At 45.6% G+C, this 19245-nt stretch overlaps 1 protein-coding gene across 1 annotated transcript in view; it reads left to right on the forward strand.

Moving 5' to 3' along the window:
• The window catches only part of Dnah7 (dynein axonemal heavy chain 7), a 195148-nt gene that overhangs the window by 6342 nt on the left and 169561 nt on the right, over nucleotides 1-19245 (forward strand). The window contains exons 3-9 of the mRNA XM_013353465.2: nucleotides 1680-1742; nucleotides 3604-3712; nucleotides 4390-4537; nucleotides 9813-9903; nucleotides 10764-10944; nucleotides 12395-12470; nucleotides 17121-17246. Coding sequence (XP_013208919.1) covers nucleotides 1680-1742; nucleotides 3604-3712; nucleotides 4390-4537; nucleotides 9813-9903; nucleotides 10764-10944; nucleotides 12395-12470; nucleotides 17121-17246 — 794 coding nt within the window. The remainder of the gene's footprint in view (nucleotides 1-1679; nucleotides 1743-3603; nucleotides 3713-4389; nucleotides 4538-9812; nucleotides 9904-10763; nucleotides 10945-12394; nucleotides 12471-17120; nucleotides 17247-19245) is intronic.

The raw sequence follows: 19245 nt of genomic DNA on the forward strand, positions 1-19245 counted from the left end.
TGTTAGTTGGTAAAGCATTGGACAAGTTAGATTCCACTGCAGTAAAACTTACCATGTATTAATCACTTTGGGCTTAAATGACATTGAGTGACATTCTTATGACTCCTAGGAGTTGGGTTTAAGTAGAATGTCAGAACAGATATTGTTTGGAGACATATTTTAAAGGCCCGAGACGAAATATATGATGGGATGTTTGCATTGCTTCATACAGGGAAGATTTCTAACACTTTGGAACAAAAATTTCTTCTGTTAAAAAAGCAAAATTAAATGAAGCAGAACAAAAATGAAACATTAGGGAATAACCTCAAACATTTCAAAGCACCCATGATTTAATTTTTGGCCTATTTGCATTGTTAACAACTAGATTGTCAGAAGCTTTATTGAGTAAAATCAGAAGTTTCTTACTCCTATGAATGCCTACTTTATGTTTCCCAGTTCACAAATCAAAGAACTGAGGTGAAACCAACAGTTTCTCTTTACAGTTTAACAAAACAGAAAATCAAAAGTGTTGCTGTTGGGGTGCCTGAGTCTGTTAGACTCACGTTCACTCGCTGAACAAATATTTGGGGCTCAGATGATAATTCTTTTAAGTCAACAAACCAAACCACAGAGTTATTCCAAATGTTTTTTTCCTGTCCGATTTAAAACTTTCTGATGTGCTCATATTTGAGCCTACCCTAGAGTTTTTCTCTTGTATTCTCGAGGCATTTATTCTTTATAAGAAACCATACTTTTGAGATGCTGTGGAAACAATCCGTCGCCTTGTTCCTACTTAAACATCAAGTTCATGTGTGGGTGAAAGGGCTCCAGCAGCCTTACGAGGAAGAGCGCGTCCCTTCACAGACGTTCAGGGCTTTAATCGCTGCAATTGAAATCAGGGTTGACCCAGCGTTGGAGGATCCAGCCTCTGAGCTGGTGAGCTGTTTCTCACCTGAGAGTGGGGAACGGAAGGTCAGAGGAGGGGTAGGAGGGTATGCATTCTGTCACCTTGATGTCTCCTGACAGGAGTATCCGACAGGAAGGACTTGTGTACGGCTCATTTATTTGGGGCATGATCCCAAGACTCGGCAAGAGAATGAAGTGACTCCAACTACAAAGGAGTTAGTGATTTGAGCCTCTAGTCGGTTGTACCAGTAGGAAGCTGGAGCAGTCCTGTCTTGATCCAAGGTGACAGAATATGTCCTGGAACTGTGCATCTTCAATCCCAGCACTCAGGAGGCAGAGGCAGGCGGATCTCTCTGAGTTCGAGGCCAGCCTGGTCTACAGAGCGAGTTCCAGGACAGCCAGGGCTACACAGAGAAACAGAGAGATGGAGGGCAGGGATGGAGGAATAAAAGGGAGGAAGGAAGGAAGAAGGGAAGGAGGGAAGGAGGGAAGGAAGGGCATTTATCTAATTCCCTTCATCTTGAATTGATATACATGTTAAGACAGGCAGGGTCTCTCCGTAGAGCGGTGGCTGGTCTGAACTCGTGCAGACCAGGCTGGCCTTGAATTCACAGAGGTCTGCCTGCCACCGCCTCTGGAGTGCTGGAATTGTAAGTCCCACCATGTGAGGCCCCAACAGTGAGGCTTCTGAGTTTACTTTTGAACATTTTGGCTAAAATGTACTTTGCTTTATATTGGACAATCTAAAATTTGTGTCAATGCCTTTTCTCTTTTATCTCATGTGTTTTATGCAGGACAAACCACACAGCAAAGAAAAGGCCAAACTGCCAACGAGAGTGCTCCCCCAGTTAGCTGTGGTAACTGTATAATTTAATTAATTTATATTTATAATTATAATTCTGTATCAATAATACTGCCATTTTCAAAGGTTTAGAAGATCCAAACTTAAAGCAAAATATCAAATTCCTGATTTTGTGCCCTAATTTGATTATTTTTTGATAGAGAAATTCTGTTTTATGTGTTTGTGTGTGTAAATACAAATATCTAGTAATATCATGGTGCCCATCATCTCTTAGTGTGTATAGAATATTTAAGGATAAATAAAAGCAATACCAAGATGGATTAGCAGGGAAATGTCACTGCCAGGAAACAAGGACTCAGTGAAACTCCGTGCCCTCTGGGGAGTCATTTCTCTCTCTGGACCTGAGTTTTTGGACTGAGATGGGAGATTTTGATCTGTGGTAAAAGTCAGGCTACCAATGTCCCCATCGATCCTGGCTTCCTTTTTCATCGTTTTGGTTTTGAATGTTCATTTCAAACAGCGGGCATTTTAGTTAGCAAAGCACCGGACTACTTAATGCTTACTCTCTAAAGCACCGGACTACTTAATGCTTACTCTCTAAAGCACCGGACTACTTAATGCTTACTCTCTAAAGCACCGGACTACTTAATGCTTACTCTCTTTCATAGTCAATGCCATCGAGTTTCCTTCTGTAGCTCCTGGGATTGAAATTTAGATAGAGTCTCAGGAAAAAAAAATCAGTTTTTTGTTCTAAATGACATCATATGGAATATTTTCTAGCCACAGTGTAATAAAACTGAAAGAATCGTAATGAAATCTCAGCAAATTACACAATTACGAGGATTAAGCAAACTGCTTTTGAGCCACAAACGAGTGGAGGGAAAAGTCAAGATGGAAATTTAAAAATTAAATGAAATTGGGAAGACATTCTTCCAAAATGTGTGGAAGGCTGCACTAAGAAAGGTTACGCAGCAGCCAACAAGTGCAAACTCAGCAGCTGTTAAACACATCACTGTGTCTTCACAAGAACCCCGAGAACAAGCCGAACCCCAAGGAGGTTAAGAGAGAGCAGGGCATAGCTAAATGGAACGGATACCGCAAAATCAACCCCCAAAGACCCGGGAAACAAACATTTGGTCCTTTGAAAAGATAATAAAAGTTTTAAAAAGTCTTAGCAGAGCTAGAAAAAGAGAAGATTCCAATGAAAAGGAGGGACCACAACAGCCTCACAGAAATACAGAAGATGAAAATATCAGTTTCCACCAACAGAGGTCATTACGAATAGCTGTGTGATGGTGGCCTTGGCAGCTTAGAAGACGTGAATTCCTAGACACCCGTACCCTTTCCTAAGGAGGCAGGGATGGGGCACAATGCTACAGCTAGACAGACTGAGGCAGCCAGGCCTGCTAATGTACAGTAGGGCGACTATAAATAACTAGAACACAGTGTGCCTTTCGGGAAGCTAACAGACAGAACTTGGAAATTTTCACTGTGATAAGTGTTCACATCAATTTGTTGACACTCGCTTGGGTATTACACAATGTATACGGCACTAAACACTGCACGGTTTCCCGTTGGTGTGTTTTGATATGAAGAATTTCACACTGTTATTCACCAGCCAGGAACATGTTGAGAGGAATTTTATAGACAGTGGCCAATGCGGGCCATGAGCAGGCTGTGTGGAATAGGCACTCCAGGTTTGGGTAACGGGCACTCATAACCATGGAGCAGCGGGGCTTTTCTTAGTGGTCCCTGGTCACGCCCAGGCAAAGGAAGACCTGCTGCTGCTGATGGCTGTGCATCTCCCCAGCGGTCCTGATGCGCTCGGGACAGCGCTAGAGCAGCTCACAGAAACGCGGGTTAAATGAAACATCTTCTACATGACTTACTAATGCTATTTAAATGTTCCGTTGTAGACCGGAGTTAAACCCCAGTGGCAGCAGACTGCCCCGTCATTCCACTTAAATATCAACCAGGAAAACCAGTTTCCAGAGCCCTATACTGTTAAAAATGAACAGTCATACGGTAAGAACTTTACTCTTTGATTAAAAGTGTGTATAGTTAATAAAGCCATAGAATTATAAAGTCGAAGAGGCACACGCCATATAGACAGCTTTCTTCTAGGTATTTTCCATCACAAAACAGTTGTTTCCAGCTCCTAGTTATTTAATGCCATTGTAAATGCTTTTTATGAAACATTTGTATTCATTGCAATTTATTCTCTCGCCATTTCATTATATATATGTACATACATACATATATATAATCTTACTTCTATCATATTCTCTTCCGTTATCTTTTTGTATCCCCCCCTCTCTCACACAGGACCCCAACCTCTTCTCCCCAGCAAGCCCTTCCCATGTTCCTTTAGGGCTGTCTTGAACAGTGTGACTTTGTTTTTTATCATGGTTTAAATCTTAATCCTTTTAAGAGATGCCTACAGATGCAACTAAAAACACTTTTACATCAGTCAAAGTAGCACAAAAGTCAACAATGCTCTTACGATAAATAGAGGCTCCTGTTATGATGCTTTAAGTAGGTGTTCGATAACTTTTGATAGCAAGACAACACGCATTAGGATTCTTTGAGAAGAGGCCATAAAGAACGTAACATTTTTCTTGCTGCTGCTGCAGCGCCTTGCTCTAAGGACTGACTCGTTCTGGCTCACCTTTCTCACCGGCAACTTGTTTTTAAACTTTAAGCTGAATACATGGAGCAATATGGGAAAAAAGGCAAATTGCTGGACCAGGTTGATGACAGCCGACCCGGACCATCGACTTCCAGATCGAAGGCCAAATCTCCACACAAGGAGCGAGAGAACTTTCGAAGCACGCTCGTCAACGTCATTATGTGAGTTCCACGAGGTGGCCAGCATGCTACCCTAGCAAACGCCCGAAAATAGAAGCACTCTGCACCCTGTTAAGTATGCCCCCCGCTTTTAAATGCCATCGCTTGTCAAGGTGCCCGTGATAATATTCGATGACTGCTGAGTGAGCAGAGACTCTGCCTGTCACCATGGCGGCAGTAGAGGATGTGGATGTGGCTCCCCCTGACCGCCGCCACCCCATGTTGTCTGTTCAGGTGATACGGTGACTTCTGTGGCGTTGAGGGTCTCCTCGTGTGGGGCAGGAATGAGGGTAGCTTTCTGCGGAGAGTCACGTTGGGTCCAGGTGACTCTGCGGTTTTCACACAGCTTGTGCAAGTTGTTTAGTGCGCTCTCAGGGTGCTAAGGACCACTTGGGGAACACATGGGATTTCATGACCCATAGAAGGCTGCTCGCTGCCTCCATGGCCTTCTTGAGGGGAACAGGGGATGCTGAGTGCTTCTGTAGAGCAAGTGAGACATGTATGTTCTCACGGGCGCTCTAAGAACGTGGTTTCAACATACAAGTTTATTTTTTCACATCCAGCGGGATGGAGACAGATTCACAATCGTTTTTCTGCCCGACCAGAGCTGGGGGAGACACAGTCCTTTGCCTTCGTATCCAGCTGCCGAGTGGCTTTGAGTTTGCGTTTGACAGACGCCAGGAGACTATTACCAGCTTATCCCATGCAGGCTGCTTCTGTTTTCTTTGCACGCGCACACCCGGAAGAACACACAGTGCAAGATCGACACCCTGTGGGCATAAGGCTGAGTATTTCGAATGTAGTTAGGAATTTATTCTGACCTAGTATAGCGGAATAGTAGGTTCGCCTCTGAGATCCCAGACCTCACTAGCGCTGGGCAGCTGAGTAGGTTTCCAGTGCCAGGCGCGGCGTCCCTATTGTTGAGACATCTTTGAGTCCGCTGGGCATCTCTTGGTTACCACCACCATGTGAGTGCCTCTCTGTCACCTTCAAGACCACGGTGACCAGCTGGTTATTGCTGTGGTTCAAGGGCATCACCGCTAGGTGGGACCACAGGCTGCCTTCCTCCCTCGGCAGCTTCCGACGCCGCGGAAGCTGGTCCTCAGAGAGGAGGCTTTCGGGTCAGATCCAGCTTGAATCTTCCGAGTCCGGGGTCTGAAGTATGTCGGGTATTAGTCAACAGGGACACAGGGTCACTCTCTGAGAGGCCACTGAGGACCACGGCAATAGCCTACATTGCTTGGGTGACCAGCAGCTTAGAGGAAGGCTCCCCACGCCTACGCCTGGTGCTGGGGTTTTTGTTAGCTACTCTATGCCTCTGGAGGGGGGCATTGTCAGCCCAAGTGGCATGACTTTATTTAAGACCTATATGCAGTTTTAGGTAAATAAAGAACAATGTGACTCCTTAAGGCTTTCTTCAAATACCCTTAGTGTTATTTGTCCTCCCCACGCCCCCCTCCCGGTCCTTTTGTATTGACCTCCTTTCCCCTCCCCATTTCCCCATTTCCGGCTTTATGACCCTTGTCTTCTGGTGACGCCATCTAGGGGTGGGCGCTTCCTCTCCCTGGGGTTCTCTTTTGCTTCCCTGGTTTCTGCAGTTACTCCAGGTAACTCTCGGAGCTGAAGACGAGAGAGGGAGGTGGCGTCTGTCATTCTGGGTCTGGGTTACCCCCCTCAGTGTCGTGGAGGTTACCAAAGGCCGGACCAGTTCAGGTAGGGGTGAGATCGGGAAGGGGCACAGCGCACCGATCAGGCAGGAGGAGCAGGAGGGGTTTTACTCAGAGAATCTTTTCAGAACAAGGGAAAATTGGGCAAACAAGAACCAGACAGCTAAAGATCACCAAGGCAAGTAGATTTTTTTTATTCTGAAAAAAAAAAAGAGTATTTACTAGATTTAATTATACATTATGTTAACAAACCATAGTATCACCTTTTGCTTAATAAATCTAGCATTATAACTTCCCCACTTGCAATGGTAAAACTCATAACTGAATTAAAAAGTGAAGACATAAGGTTGTAATTTCTGAACTGAATTGTAAATGAAAATGAACACTGAGGTGGTCTCCTTCCTTGCCTAGTCTGTGAGAGGCTTTATTATGAATACGTGCTTCATTTTCCCCAAACGCTTCTTCCACGTCTACCGAAATGACCTTGCGGCCTTTCTCCTTTCTTCTATCAATATATGATATATTTTGCTAATGGATTTCCTAGACTCCACTCAGTAACTAAATACCATCTCTATAATATTACTGGACTTTATTTGCTAAAACTTTCGAAGGACAATTTAAAGACCGTGTTTATGTTTAGAAGACTCGGAAGCATGCCTCTAACCTAGTTGGGTGTCCAGTCCCTTGCTCTCGCCAGCTCGATGGCGAAGCTGCACATTTTGGACTTTGCCGCCCACCGTCTTGGTCGCAATTGGATCCGGTGGCTTCCCACACACGTGCAGCGTTCCCTCAGCTTCCCAGTTAACAGGAAAGCACGTCCGTGGTTCGTGTGCACCCGTGCACAAGCCTGGCTCTACCCTTGATGACGCAGTAGGTGCCCCGCAGTTTGCAACGTGGGACAGGCAGGTAGAAGAAGGACAGCCGGGTAGGGCTCCGTTGTGTGCAGCCCCTACCTGCCGGGCCCTCTTGACCTCTAGCAAGGTCGTAGCGGTATTGACCCCAGCTCTCTTCTTCTGGACAGCCTCAGTTTCTCTTGCTCTTCTCTGGCTTGAGCAGCGGGAAGCTGTTGGACGGTCCAAGGCCCAGGGAACTGGTTCATCACAGGAGAGACTTCTGCTGCAGCAGCCAGATGCAGCTGGGTCACTGGACAAAGCCCCGGGGACATACTACCCTCTGGATCAGCTCCCGACCTCCCTCCCCTCCTTCCAGCATCTTGCTCTGCTGGAGGAGAGAGGTTTGCAGTTTTGTGATGGGTCTTCAAACAAGGCGAACAGTGTGGACCTGCCACGTCACGTCTCCCGCTCTGTCATGACATCTTGGCGCTACCCTCCTAAAGTGAGTGGTGACTGTGAGCTTCTTCCGGGCTCCGTTTTCTCTGAAGAAGTTTCTGGAGCTGGTTGGATTTCTTCCCTGCGGAATCCGTTCGCGAGGCCACCCAGACCTGGAATTCCTTGCTGGGAAATTATTAATTACTAAGTCAGTTAATTTGCTGAATATCGATCTAGTCATGTTTTCATGTTTTCTATTCTGAGGCTGGATTTGGAACATTTTTGCCTTTGGGCTATGCGTCGTTCCCATTCAGCTGCCTAATTTTCCGTGTAATTAGCTAACGAGATCACCTCATTTTCTGCCGCCTCTGGTTCCCGCCAACTCCAGGGTGAGGGCCTTTCTGGAGGTTCCAGGCCGATTGCTTGCTTCCTCCTGTGACAGAGGCTACCTGTGCTGTCTGCCCTCTGTGGCCTGCCTCTGCAATGAAGAGGGTTTTTTTTTTTTTTCTTATCTCCTCATAATCAGGAGTTAAAGTAATTTCACATCTGTTTTCGCACTTGGAGAAGGGATTTCCAGGCTGCTACTGTGAACCGAAAGCCTCTTAATTTTATAAACAGAAAATCATTAATGTAGTTATTTTTCACTTTTGAGAAACCAAGTATATCCTATATTTCTTTAACTGGGCAAAGCATTTTCCTGTTGGGATATTTTTAGTTCTGACTGGAATACCATTCTTTTGGAAAGGGCATGGCTGCTCAGAGACACAGCGACCCCCCTCTCTCTTCCCATACGTGATTAGCGGTGTGACCAAAGGGGACAGTTCTTCTCTCTGACATTTAGTTTCTTCACCTGTGAAGTGGGGGTGGTTACAACTTTGAGCAGCATATGTGAGGCTCGGCAATAGCACTTATAACGCTACTGAGGGCTTGATTGGTGACGAGCGGCTCTTGTGATCTCTGCTGAGCAGAGAAACTTTGCTTGTAGCCCTAGCACAGGAGAATCATGGGACAGTGGAGCCGCAAAGATGTCGGCACTCACTCACTTCTATCGTGGTTTCTTCAACCCTGGAATTCTTCTTTCCCACCCCTGGCCTTCTGGATTGCATCCTTCCAGGCTTTATCCTCCAAGGACAAACAGGCAATGCCAGGATGCAGGAAGGCTGGCAAGACAAGCTGGATGAATTAAAAAGAACCACACACACCACTTCCTGATGTCCTGCACCTTACGGCGGCAGAATATGAATCCAGTCTCGATGACCTGGAAACGCAGTGTTTTTTGCGTTAGTTCCTTTGTGGGCAAGCCACAGCACCGTAGATTCCGCTGGTGGCTAGAGTAATCAGTTCCCTTCTCTTCGGCTAGTTAATACTTTGAGACTCTCCCACTGCTGTCACACTCACATTCTGTCATTTGTCAAAGATTTATTGATCACCTATCATGTAGTTTTAAAGTAAATGAACTCTCACGTATTTCAAAAACGTTAAGTAGGAAGTTCACAGAATATTGGATCCTTGGAATTAGAAAAGACACAAGATGTATCCTGGGTACCCACTTGGGTATGGTTTCTGAGAAACATATTCCATGCATTTTTTGCATCTGCTCTTCAGTCAGTGAGATGACAGGTGTTTCTCACTCAGTACCCTTGATCTGTAGCAGCAGAGACCCACCAGACTCGGGAGCGCAACGCAGAAGTTGGAGCTCGCCCAGCACAACCTGCAGTGTGTGCTGAAGCTGTAACCATGCCCGCTGTGCCATGGAGCTTCAGAAGAAACAGCGCGGCTCATCTCTGACACAGCATTTGAATTGAATTGTGGTCTCCACAGGGGTTTTGTGGACACACTCAATAAAAAAAAACAAAAAAAAAACAAAAAAAAAAAACAGCAAGTCTTGATGTTGCTCGGTGTCAAGGCGCGTGTCCCTAGAGATGCGAGGAAGGGTCTTCCGGGAATGGGTCTGCGTTCTCTGCAAAACAGCACTTGAGGTTTCTGCCGTCACTTCATTCCAAACAGATGAAAGAGCAACTATATATCTTGTAGGGATAGTGCATGAATATGCCTTGCAAGTCCAAAGAAGAGAGAACTCGCTTGTACCGTAGAGGATGCAAATGCACAGAGGCCCCTTGCGGGGACGTTCCCGTGAAGGAGGTCTCAGAGAGCACTTCTAAGTGTCTCCCCGTGCACACAGAGAAAGGGGCATTCTAAGAAGAATGTGGTGCCAGCAAACATCTTCAACCATGTATCTTCTGGGTGATTTAATAGAGAGCAGCCCTGTGTTTTTATATCGATGTTTTGCGTTTGAATCACCTTTGTATGCTTTTGATTCTTCCGTGTTTATCACTGTCTTAGGCAACAACAAGATGGCCGCTTAGACTCCATTATCCCTGAAGAGAGCCTGATTTCAAAATCCACCACTTCTTCAATAGAGAAAGACATCTTGGTAACAGCTTACTTCTTTTGTCAGTAGAACCACAAATAGAGGGAGGACCCCAAAAACGTTGTGTATCCTTGAGATTATTCTGTCTTTTTTTTTTTTCTCTTGATTTTTCGAGACAGGGTTTCTCTGTGTGACAGCCCTGGTTGTCCTGGAACTAGCTCTTGTAGAATATGCATTCACAGAGATCTCCCTGTCTCTGCCTCCCGAGTGCTGGGATTAAAGGCGTGTCTTATACATCACTGTGTATGCAGACGTGGACAGATCACATCCAATTATTCTTTTAGATCAGTGAAAGAACGCGTTCTCTTCCTCGCCACCTAGGGCCACAGTGAAGGGATCTCAGTTCTGCCTGATTCCACCATAAAGCTCATCTCTGTCACATATATCTGTGTGCACCCTTATTTCATGATTAATTTTCTGAGCTGTGATACCGTGCCTTTTCAAAAGTACATTAACTTATTTTAGAAGTAGCCATTCAGGTGTTTCAAATACATAAGAAGCTTTGTAAATGTAAACATTCAAAATTTTAACATTGTTACTGGGTGGTGGTGGTGGCGCACGCCTTTAATCCCAGCACTCAGGAGGCAGAGGCAGGTGAATCTCAGTGAGTTTGAGGCCAGCCTGGTCTACAGAGTGAGTTCCAGGATAGCCAGGACTGTTACATGGTGAAACCCTGTCTCAAAAAGAAAAAAAAAATTAAGAGATCTCCAAGAATGCTTACATGAATCACACAGAACACTTTATGATTTAAAAAAAACTCCTTCATCTCTGCAGACTTGCATCTCCCCTGTGGTTTTATGTGTGGACAAACACAGTCCCTCACCGCAGAACTAACTCCCCTGCCTCCCTCCTCACCTGTCCAGAGATATTACTACTACATTCATCACGGAATTGATACGGATCACGTGGCCCCGATGGAAGACTCTTGGCTGGAGCACGTGCTGGATTTGGTCCCCCAGCATCTGAGAGTCCTCACCAACAGCATCACGGTCCTGTCCGATGAGATGAGAGAGGATTATCTTCTCAGCGTGAAAAAGTCCATAGGTGAGTCGCCCCCGCTCCCTGTGTTCTAATGTGAGTGCGCGTCGTGACAGGCGAGTCTCGAATCAAAAGCTACTGACTGTGCCTGACGCCTGTCACTCTGTGCTTATTGCAGTTTCTTACCTCGTTGGTGTGTTCCTTAAGACCCCAGTCAGGGCTGGAGAGATGACTCAGCAGGCAACAGCACTGGCTTGCTCTTCCAGAGACCTGGGTCCAGTTCCCAGCACCCACCGTCTGTAACACAAGTGCCTGTAACTCCAGTCCAAGGGGTCTGACACCTTCACACATGCAGGCGAAACACCAGTGCACATCAAGTAAACATCCGTTAGTAAAAAAAGACTTTAGTGAGCTTTCATTGATTGGGGCATAAATTATGTTTTAAATGAAATTTTCTACTTATTAAGATATGGTCCCTCATCAAAGGGCAACACTGAAGAAAGTAATAGTAATTATTTCAGCCTTTCTTAACATTTATTATCTCAGTCAGTAGAGGGCGGTGGTCAGCAAGGAAGAAGAGGCCACCAGGCCACCATGACTTAGGAAGGACTCCAGAGGCTTCTGAACTGAGTTCTTTGTAGTGGTGGGATGGGGGCAGGGAATGAGACAGGGTCTCCCTAAGTAACCAAGGCTGGCCCGAGTTCACCATCTAGCCTAGGGTGGTTCTGAACTTGTGATCCTTCTGCCTCTGCCTGTCTAGTTCTCGGATCACGAGAGTATAACAGCATCCCCAGCTCCTTGAAGCATGTCTCCTAGGTGACACGCTTGGTCCCGGCAATGGCACGTGGCACCAGCGGGCCTGTTTCAAAGGCTGCTCTAGACCTGTGAACCGCTGTGACGGCCAAAGCCTAGGGAGCATTTGGAGAAAGCGTCACTGTCTGTGAGGGGCCCGTATGCCTCTTTAAAGCCTTTGAAGGTCGGAGGACGGTCTGAGGAACTTTAGGCAGAGGGTAGCAGTGTAATTTTGCACTGTAGAAAGTGAATCTTGAAAGACAGGCAGGAAAACGGAGCCAACTGCTGCCGAAGACCCAGAAGACAGGCAGGCGCAAAGGGAGCCCGCCTTATTGATTCTATGACTGTGTGGTGCGCTTATTCAGTTTCAAAAGCAGCAAGGTAATGTGGGCTTTTCCCCAGCAAGAGAAATTCTCCTCTCTTCCTGACCCACAATTTAATGAGCATGCTTTTGATGGAATAACTCTGAAGGAAAATGTAATATTAAAGTCAATTATCATTTTCCAATGCAACAATTGAAACACTGTTAAGAAAGAGAACACAGTTCTCCAAGACAGACTTGGTAGGTCTTTCCCACAGGCCTTTCTTCACGAGCACACACATTCTTTTTATTATAAAACTAACACATTTTAAGTGATTCATTTGAATAGAAAATTAGTTTTCTCAGAAATATTCTGTAATGAACGAAATGTTGTTTATCCAAATTTTCCAATTTTTTCCTTAGTTGATTTTGTTCTAAAAGACCCCAGAGAAAAAGACGATGATACCAAAACAACGGAGGTCCCGCCGCACCGTGCCGAGTAAGTGCACAGGGTTCTCCAATAACGGTCATTCCATATACTCAATGATGTATAACTGCTGCCAAATGAGCGACGTTCCCATCACGTTTGTATTTTCGCACATACGTGCTTATCGTTTATATATTATACCTATGTACATAGTTTTCTCACAAGTGAGGCTGAGGGCAGTATCAAAAACCAAACCAAACCAACCCAGTTAAGAAACCTGCTGCAGAAAGGATTTGATGTTGTTTTGTGCTTCCGTGGCATGTAGATCAGGCTTCTGGTATGGAAGAGGCATGAATATTTGGTGACAACAAAAACATTTGGGACATTGGGAAAATCAAATATATCCGTAGAATATTTCAATTTTTTTTTTGTGGATTAGAATACAGAATATATGGGGGAAAACACCTGCTGTACGTTTTCCTTAAAAGTAGCATTTAGGAGTACAGCTCTTAAATATTTAAAAAATAAAGCATAGGTCCTTAAAGATTATTAATGGCTTTCCAACAGCAGCATAAGCTTTGTGTGGGGAAATTCCTGAGGAGGAGTGCTCGGGTTAGGCTAGGAGTGACGCACAGCCTGGGTACCTGTAGGGAGGAAATGGAGAAGGGGAAGGAAGGGAAGGAAAGCTTTCCTTTTTGAGCTGAGGTCTGCCGTTTCTAGAGAACGAAAATCCGGGTCCTTTGGCATTCTCAGTCTCATTAGTAGCAGGCTTTAAGATCGGACTCAAGGGAAAGCCGGAGGACCATTTGATTAGGGGTTAAAAGAAAAAAAAAGACCAAGACAAGCAAACTGTAACTCTCAGCAGAGGAGGAGAATGGAGCAAGAAAGTAAAAATAAATCTTGCCCTTCACATTGCTGTGGAGGTCAGGCATGTAGCAGCAACAAGCAGCCACGCGGCAGGGAAAGGGAAGGAACATTGGAGACAGGGAGCCAGCACTCAGAAGGCCAGGCAGACCCGGATAAGAAAAGAAATCAGAGCATTTTTCCTGGGTGTCATCTAACGAAGAACGAGCCCAGATTTGAATTCTCTACTCCACCCTCCCTGTGTTTTCTGCTCTCCTGTCTGTTTGTTGCATGGGTCTGAATCCGTGCCTGCCTGGAGGCTGTCTTGTGATTCTGTTTGTCCTTGTGTGTGTGTGTGTGTGTGTGTGTGTGTGTGTGTGTGTGTGTGTGTGTGTGTCCTGGTGTGCTTGTCTCTACTGAAGGGCTTCCTGGATGCTGTCTTGTGAATCTGCCCCTCCCCTTGTGTGTGTCTTAAATGCTGGGCTTTTTCTCTCTCTTAGTGAACAGCACAGAAAACATCACGTGGGGGAAGTAATGAGAGATATTTTAACAGTTTTACAAGAGATTAAGTCACTGGCTCCAAATGACCCAGATAACAAACAATATTAGAGATATCATTATTTATCAAGCAATATCCATATGTCGTTTTCAGCATTTTTGGTACTCATCTCATAAGGCTGCTATTACTCTACTTTAACCAAATTGTTATCATTACTCATGCATAAACACACATGCATTACTCTCGGGTCAGGGCATGGAAGAGTGTACAATTCAAGACTACAGCTGCGCATTAACTTAGATTGTAAATGTTGTTGGGAAATCAAGGTGAGTAAGGCTGGTTGTCACATCGTTCTCGGAGAGGGAGGTCAAAGGAACAGACAGCACACAGTAGGACAGCAGTCATAAATTCTAAGTGGCCTCAAGGTGTGTTATTAATTCTGACTGTGAGGTCCAGCAAAAGCTCCCATCTCTTTGAATGTAAGAGGATTCTGTGTATTTGTTTGTTTTTGTTTTGTTTCAAAATGTGTTGACTCACAATTGAATCAACCCCCTTCACATTTTTTGTAGTTTGGAGTGTCAGGTCTCTGCCCAGGCCAGAGAAATAGCTCCCCATAATGGGCCTTCTCAGAGCCCTGATCAAAGACCCTGTAGGGTTGTGTCTGCGTCCCGTCCCCTGTCCCCCCCCCCCGGCACCCCCCCCACCTTTTTGGAATAGGTGATCCCAAACTCATTTCGGAACCAGATCAAGGATCACACTCGCCCCACGGATCTGGCATTTCTGGCCACTGGTTAGGACACGATCAAGAATATTTTTGGTTGGCCAAAGACAGGAAATGAAGTCCCCATCTGTAAGCTGCCTGCCTCTGTTCCCTCTCCTGTCCCCGTCATCTCCCCTCTAAAGAGGTAAACACTAACTGCCAGTTAGGGAGTTGGGCACACAACTGAATCTGGCTTCTCTCTGTTACATGGGGTCTTCATGTCTGGCAATTGGGGTGCTCTTCAGCGAGCCCGTCTAGGAAACCTGGGGATTGTATCGGTGGTTTTGTTTCTACAACAATCAGGGATAGGGAAAAGAGGAAGTCTGGACGGGCATCTGGACAGAGACGCGAGGCAGAAGAAAAGGCAAGAATTACTAACATTACAAACCCTAAGCAGAGACCCAGGAAAAGTTAGAGCAAAAGGCATTTTAAAATATGTGATTTAGAGTCACTTGATGGGCTTACGGGAGTGTCCACCCATTCAGATCCTCCTTGTGTTTTTTTCTACAAGGCTGGACTTAACAGTGCTGAACCCAGAATCTGCTTTCAGGGTGTCTGATGGCTGTGGGGTAGCGAGATTCACAGTGTGAGTACCTGCCAGATGACTTCTAAGGACAGAAAGTAGAAATTCAGCCATCAGTTTTTTTAAAAAAGGTTTAAAACAACAATGGACTTCCCTCTGCTGCATGGCCCATGCGGAGGTTAGAGAATGTTAAAACTGAGCCAAGGTTCAGTCAAGCAAATGGAATTTGATTAAAATATTTAACACACAAAGCAGTTGTGTCAACTGGAAATGTCTAAAGTCAAATGCTTAACCTAAGTATTAAGTAAAATGGATGATAAAAATTATAGCCACAAAGTGGACATGTTTAAATACACAGAGGCCTGGAAGAACTGTGACTCAAGAGTGCGTTTGCTACACCTGATCACCTCACAGCTTCCTGATTCTTGGTGATGCAGGTCCCTTTGTGTGGAGCCTGCCTGCTGCTGGCTACCGCACAGTGCCTAGCATCTCGAGGGCGCTGACTGGAGCCTATGGCCAGCTCAGGAGAAAAGCAAAATCACTGTGTGGTGTTCTTCCATCCATTGTCACAGAGCCAGAAAGCCCAAGCCAGGCACGGTGGTGCACACCTTTAATCCCAGCATTTGAGAGGCAGAGGCAGGCAGATCGCTGTGAGTTCGAGGCCAGCCTGGTTTACAGAGTGAGTTCCGGGACAGCCAGGGCTACACAGAGTAAACCCTGCCTTGACGAAGCAAAGCAAAAGTAAATAAATAAATAAATAAATAAATAAATAAATAAATAAATAAATAAAGCCAAAAAACTCAAAAATCCAACTATGGTAAGTTAGGGGGCATCCGTTTTCTGAACAGCAAAGCTGGTCTGTCTTCTGTATGGAATGGATGGTTTACCCAAGCCATGGAGTTACAAACTCTGTTTTCAGATGAAAATGATAAGGAATGTCTGATTTGTCAATGATCCTTACACATTAGGTGAAGAGATCAAGGGGGATTTCCATAGGCAAGCTGGACTATATTCTTACAATTTTTTTTAATTTATTTTTTAGGACAGAGTTTCACTTTGTAGCTCTGGCTGTCCTGGAACTCACTCTGTAGACCAGGCTGGCCTCAAACTCAGAGATCTGCCTGCCTCTGCCTCTGGAGTGCTGGGATTAAAGGCGCGCGCCACCACTGTCCTGCTATCCTTACCGTTTTTTTGCAGAATAAAGCAAAGCTTTAAATGTTGTGTATCCTGCCATTAAGGGTCTTCATATACAAAGGCTACCTCATTATTGTTCCATTTGATGATTTTCAGTTATATAAGGACTCAGTGGGGTCAAACATCTAGAAGCAAGAATTATGTGAGAGATTTAAATCTGATTTTAACATTATTATCATAAGGAAATTATTCTCACCGCAGAACACAGTATATATATACTTTATACCAGCTAGTTTAACTGTCAGTCTAGAATCGCCTGGGATGGAAGTCCTGGGAAGTAGCCATCTAGACCAGGGTGGCTCACGGGCATGTCTGTGGAGGACCGTCAGTGACACCATTCCTTGACTGGGCCCGAGCTGTTCATCGTGCTCTTGACTGGATGTGATGTGACCGTGGGCTGTACTCGGGAATTATGAACCGGGGAACCCCTTTCTCCCTCAAGTGGCTTTTTATCCGAGCAATTTATCACAGATGACCGCAGATGTGAAGCCGGGGTCTCCACGTGGAAAGGTTAGCTCACTCTTGTTTCCCTTCAGTCACTGCAGGTCATTTATAGACTCACTAGGATCGAAGAGTTAGACAACACTTTATGTCAAACATGAGAGCCAATTTCAGGATGATCGTAAAAATCAGGTTATGCTAACCACAGAGCATATGTTTTAGAATATAACTGCATGGTTTTTAGTTTATAAGAGATCATATTAGAACAAAAATAATTGTTACTCAAAATATATATTTACTGCAAAAAAGCAAAAAACATAAAAAAAGTTTTGTGGTGCTCAGGATCAAACCCAGGACCTTCTGTGTGCTAGGCAAGTGCCCTACCACTGAGCCAGATGCCCAAGCCAGCACCCACTGGGATTTTTATAGAGGATAAACTTAGTTTCTCCTTTTCGTTTCCAGAATGGAAGTTTTGCCAAAGCCATGGAGGAGGTCTTTCCTGTCGGCTTGCGGTTACATCAGGGACCACTTGAATGCCATGAACCCTACGATGCTGGCCGTGCTCGATCTGTGGCACAGCACTTTTAAGTGAGTCCTTCCGCCTCTCCCGAGGCTGCATGTGCTCTAGGTTTATTTACTTACTGTGTCTGAGTGTCCTGTCCACAAGCATGTGCACTCTGTGTGCCTCTGGCCCCGGGGGTGGTCGGAGGAACGAGATGGATTCCCTCCCCCCCCCCCCCCCCGGCCTGGAGTCACAGCTGGCTGTACGTTGTTGCTAGGAGATGACCTGAGTCTTCAATGGCAGGTGCTCGGAACCACTGAGGCCTCATCTCCTGCCCTTGCCCTAAAAATTTTTTTAAAAGTTATCTTCAATCACATCTGAGCTATTTCTTTTACTATTTCAGCTGTAAATTAGTTAATTAGAAATATAACTAGGTATTCAAGCATGGTGTCAGTGAGTGATACATGGTGTATAGAGAAGCAAGTGGGCATTGTCTCCCATCTAATCACCATATACGCTTCACAGATAATCGTAGCACGGTTATTAAAAACCCAGAGACAGGTTTTGGGGTTTCAACCTGATGGTCAGAAAAGCAAAAACAGTCAGCTCTTACGTCGTCAGCCTCAGTCCAAAGTGGCGATCCCGCCTCCAGGAATCTCAATATGAGATTGACTGAGAGCTGTCTCCTCCCATCTTATATTCCTCTCTGGTGCTGGGATTAAAAGCATGTCCTACTACTGCCAAGTTTCTATGGCAAACTAGTGTGGCTACTGGGATTCAAGGTTTATTAAAATGCAAATGAAATGTCACTCCAGATCATGTCAGCTAAGGGACTCAGTGTCTATACCGTCAGCGCTCTGGAGAGCTCAGAAACAAGCCAAGTGACATGTCCTGAAGCCCCTTGATGGCCCATAGGGAGCATGGCCAGCCTCACAGGCCTTATCCTGGAAGAGACAGAACAGCTGCAGACGGGAAAGGCTTGCCAGAGCTGGAAATAAAGGGCTCAAAAAGCCTTTGCCCTTGCAGGCTGAGGAGGAGCACCATGCTGTCTGGGAACTCCAGCTTCCTGTGTCCTCTCCTGCAGGCTGGCTGCAAGTCTCAGGGAAGCACTCCGCAGTACTCTCACGGGGACACAGGCTTCAGAATGCACCAGGACAGCCTCTCCTGAGGCCCCCCCAAACCTGGGCCATCCCTGCATCTGTGGTCACCGGGATATCACGCTTTCCCTTCCCCTCACCCTTGTCTTCTTCCTGCCAACCCAAGCAAGCTTCTCGCGGTTGCAGTGGAGTGGACATTTTCTATATTATTGTGAACTCACTTACCCACATACATCTGAACGCCGCCATACATACGACATCCCACAGACACACACAGTATTTGGGGGGATTAGTTACAACACTTAAAACCTAAGTCTTTAGCAAACATTTTTTATTTATAAGGGAAGATATATCCTTTTTCCCCTATAACTATTTTACAAACATCCCTGTGACTGCACTGGACTTGGGCAAATCCCGTGTCTTAGAAACCCACATGGGTCCCAAGGATTTGGAGGTTCAAGGGATTCTGCAACCTGGGCTCCCTGCTCCTCGGGGCCACCTTCCCCCTGGAGAAGGCTTATTTATACTTGCTTTAGAAGCCAACGCTGCACGCACCAGGCCTTACCACCCTTTCTGGCTTCATTGTTCTGGATTCTGTGAGAAACCAGTCTAAATTCTCCACCGAATCCCAGTCACTAGTTCTTCCCCTTCACGGTGACCCCTCACAATGTCACATTGCTGTCGACTCTGAAGATCTATGCTATCTTAAAATCCAGTTGTCGGTATGGTTTGAGTCTGAAAGGTCACCTCTGAGGCTTGTATGTTGAAGACTTGTTCCCAATGCCTCATTATTCAGAGGGGTTGGGTCATGGGGGCCTCTGAGCTTGGTGGGTTAGTCCATTCATGAGCTCACCATCTGGAGGCCCTACTGGGAGATGACGGACACTCAGGAGCTTAGGAGGTGGGACCTAGCTCAAGTCAGTGAGTCCTAGAGGTACACCCTCAGAGACTGTGTCCTTAGGCCCTTCCTTCAAAAGCTCCTCCCTCC

This window comes from Microtus ochrogaster, unplaced genomic scaffold (assembly GCF_000317375.1).
Source record: "Microtus ochrogaster isolate Prairie Vole_2 unplaced genomic scaffold, MicOch1.0 UNK8, whole genome shotgun sequence".
NCBI classification, from domain to species: Eukaryota; Metazoa; Chordata; class Mammalia; order Rodentia; family Cricetidae; genus Microtus; species Microtus ochrogaster.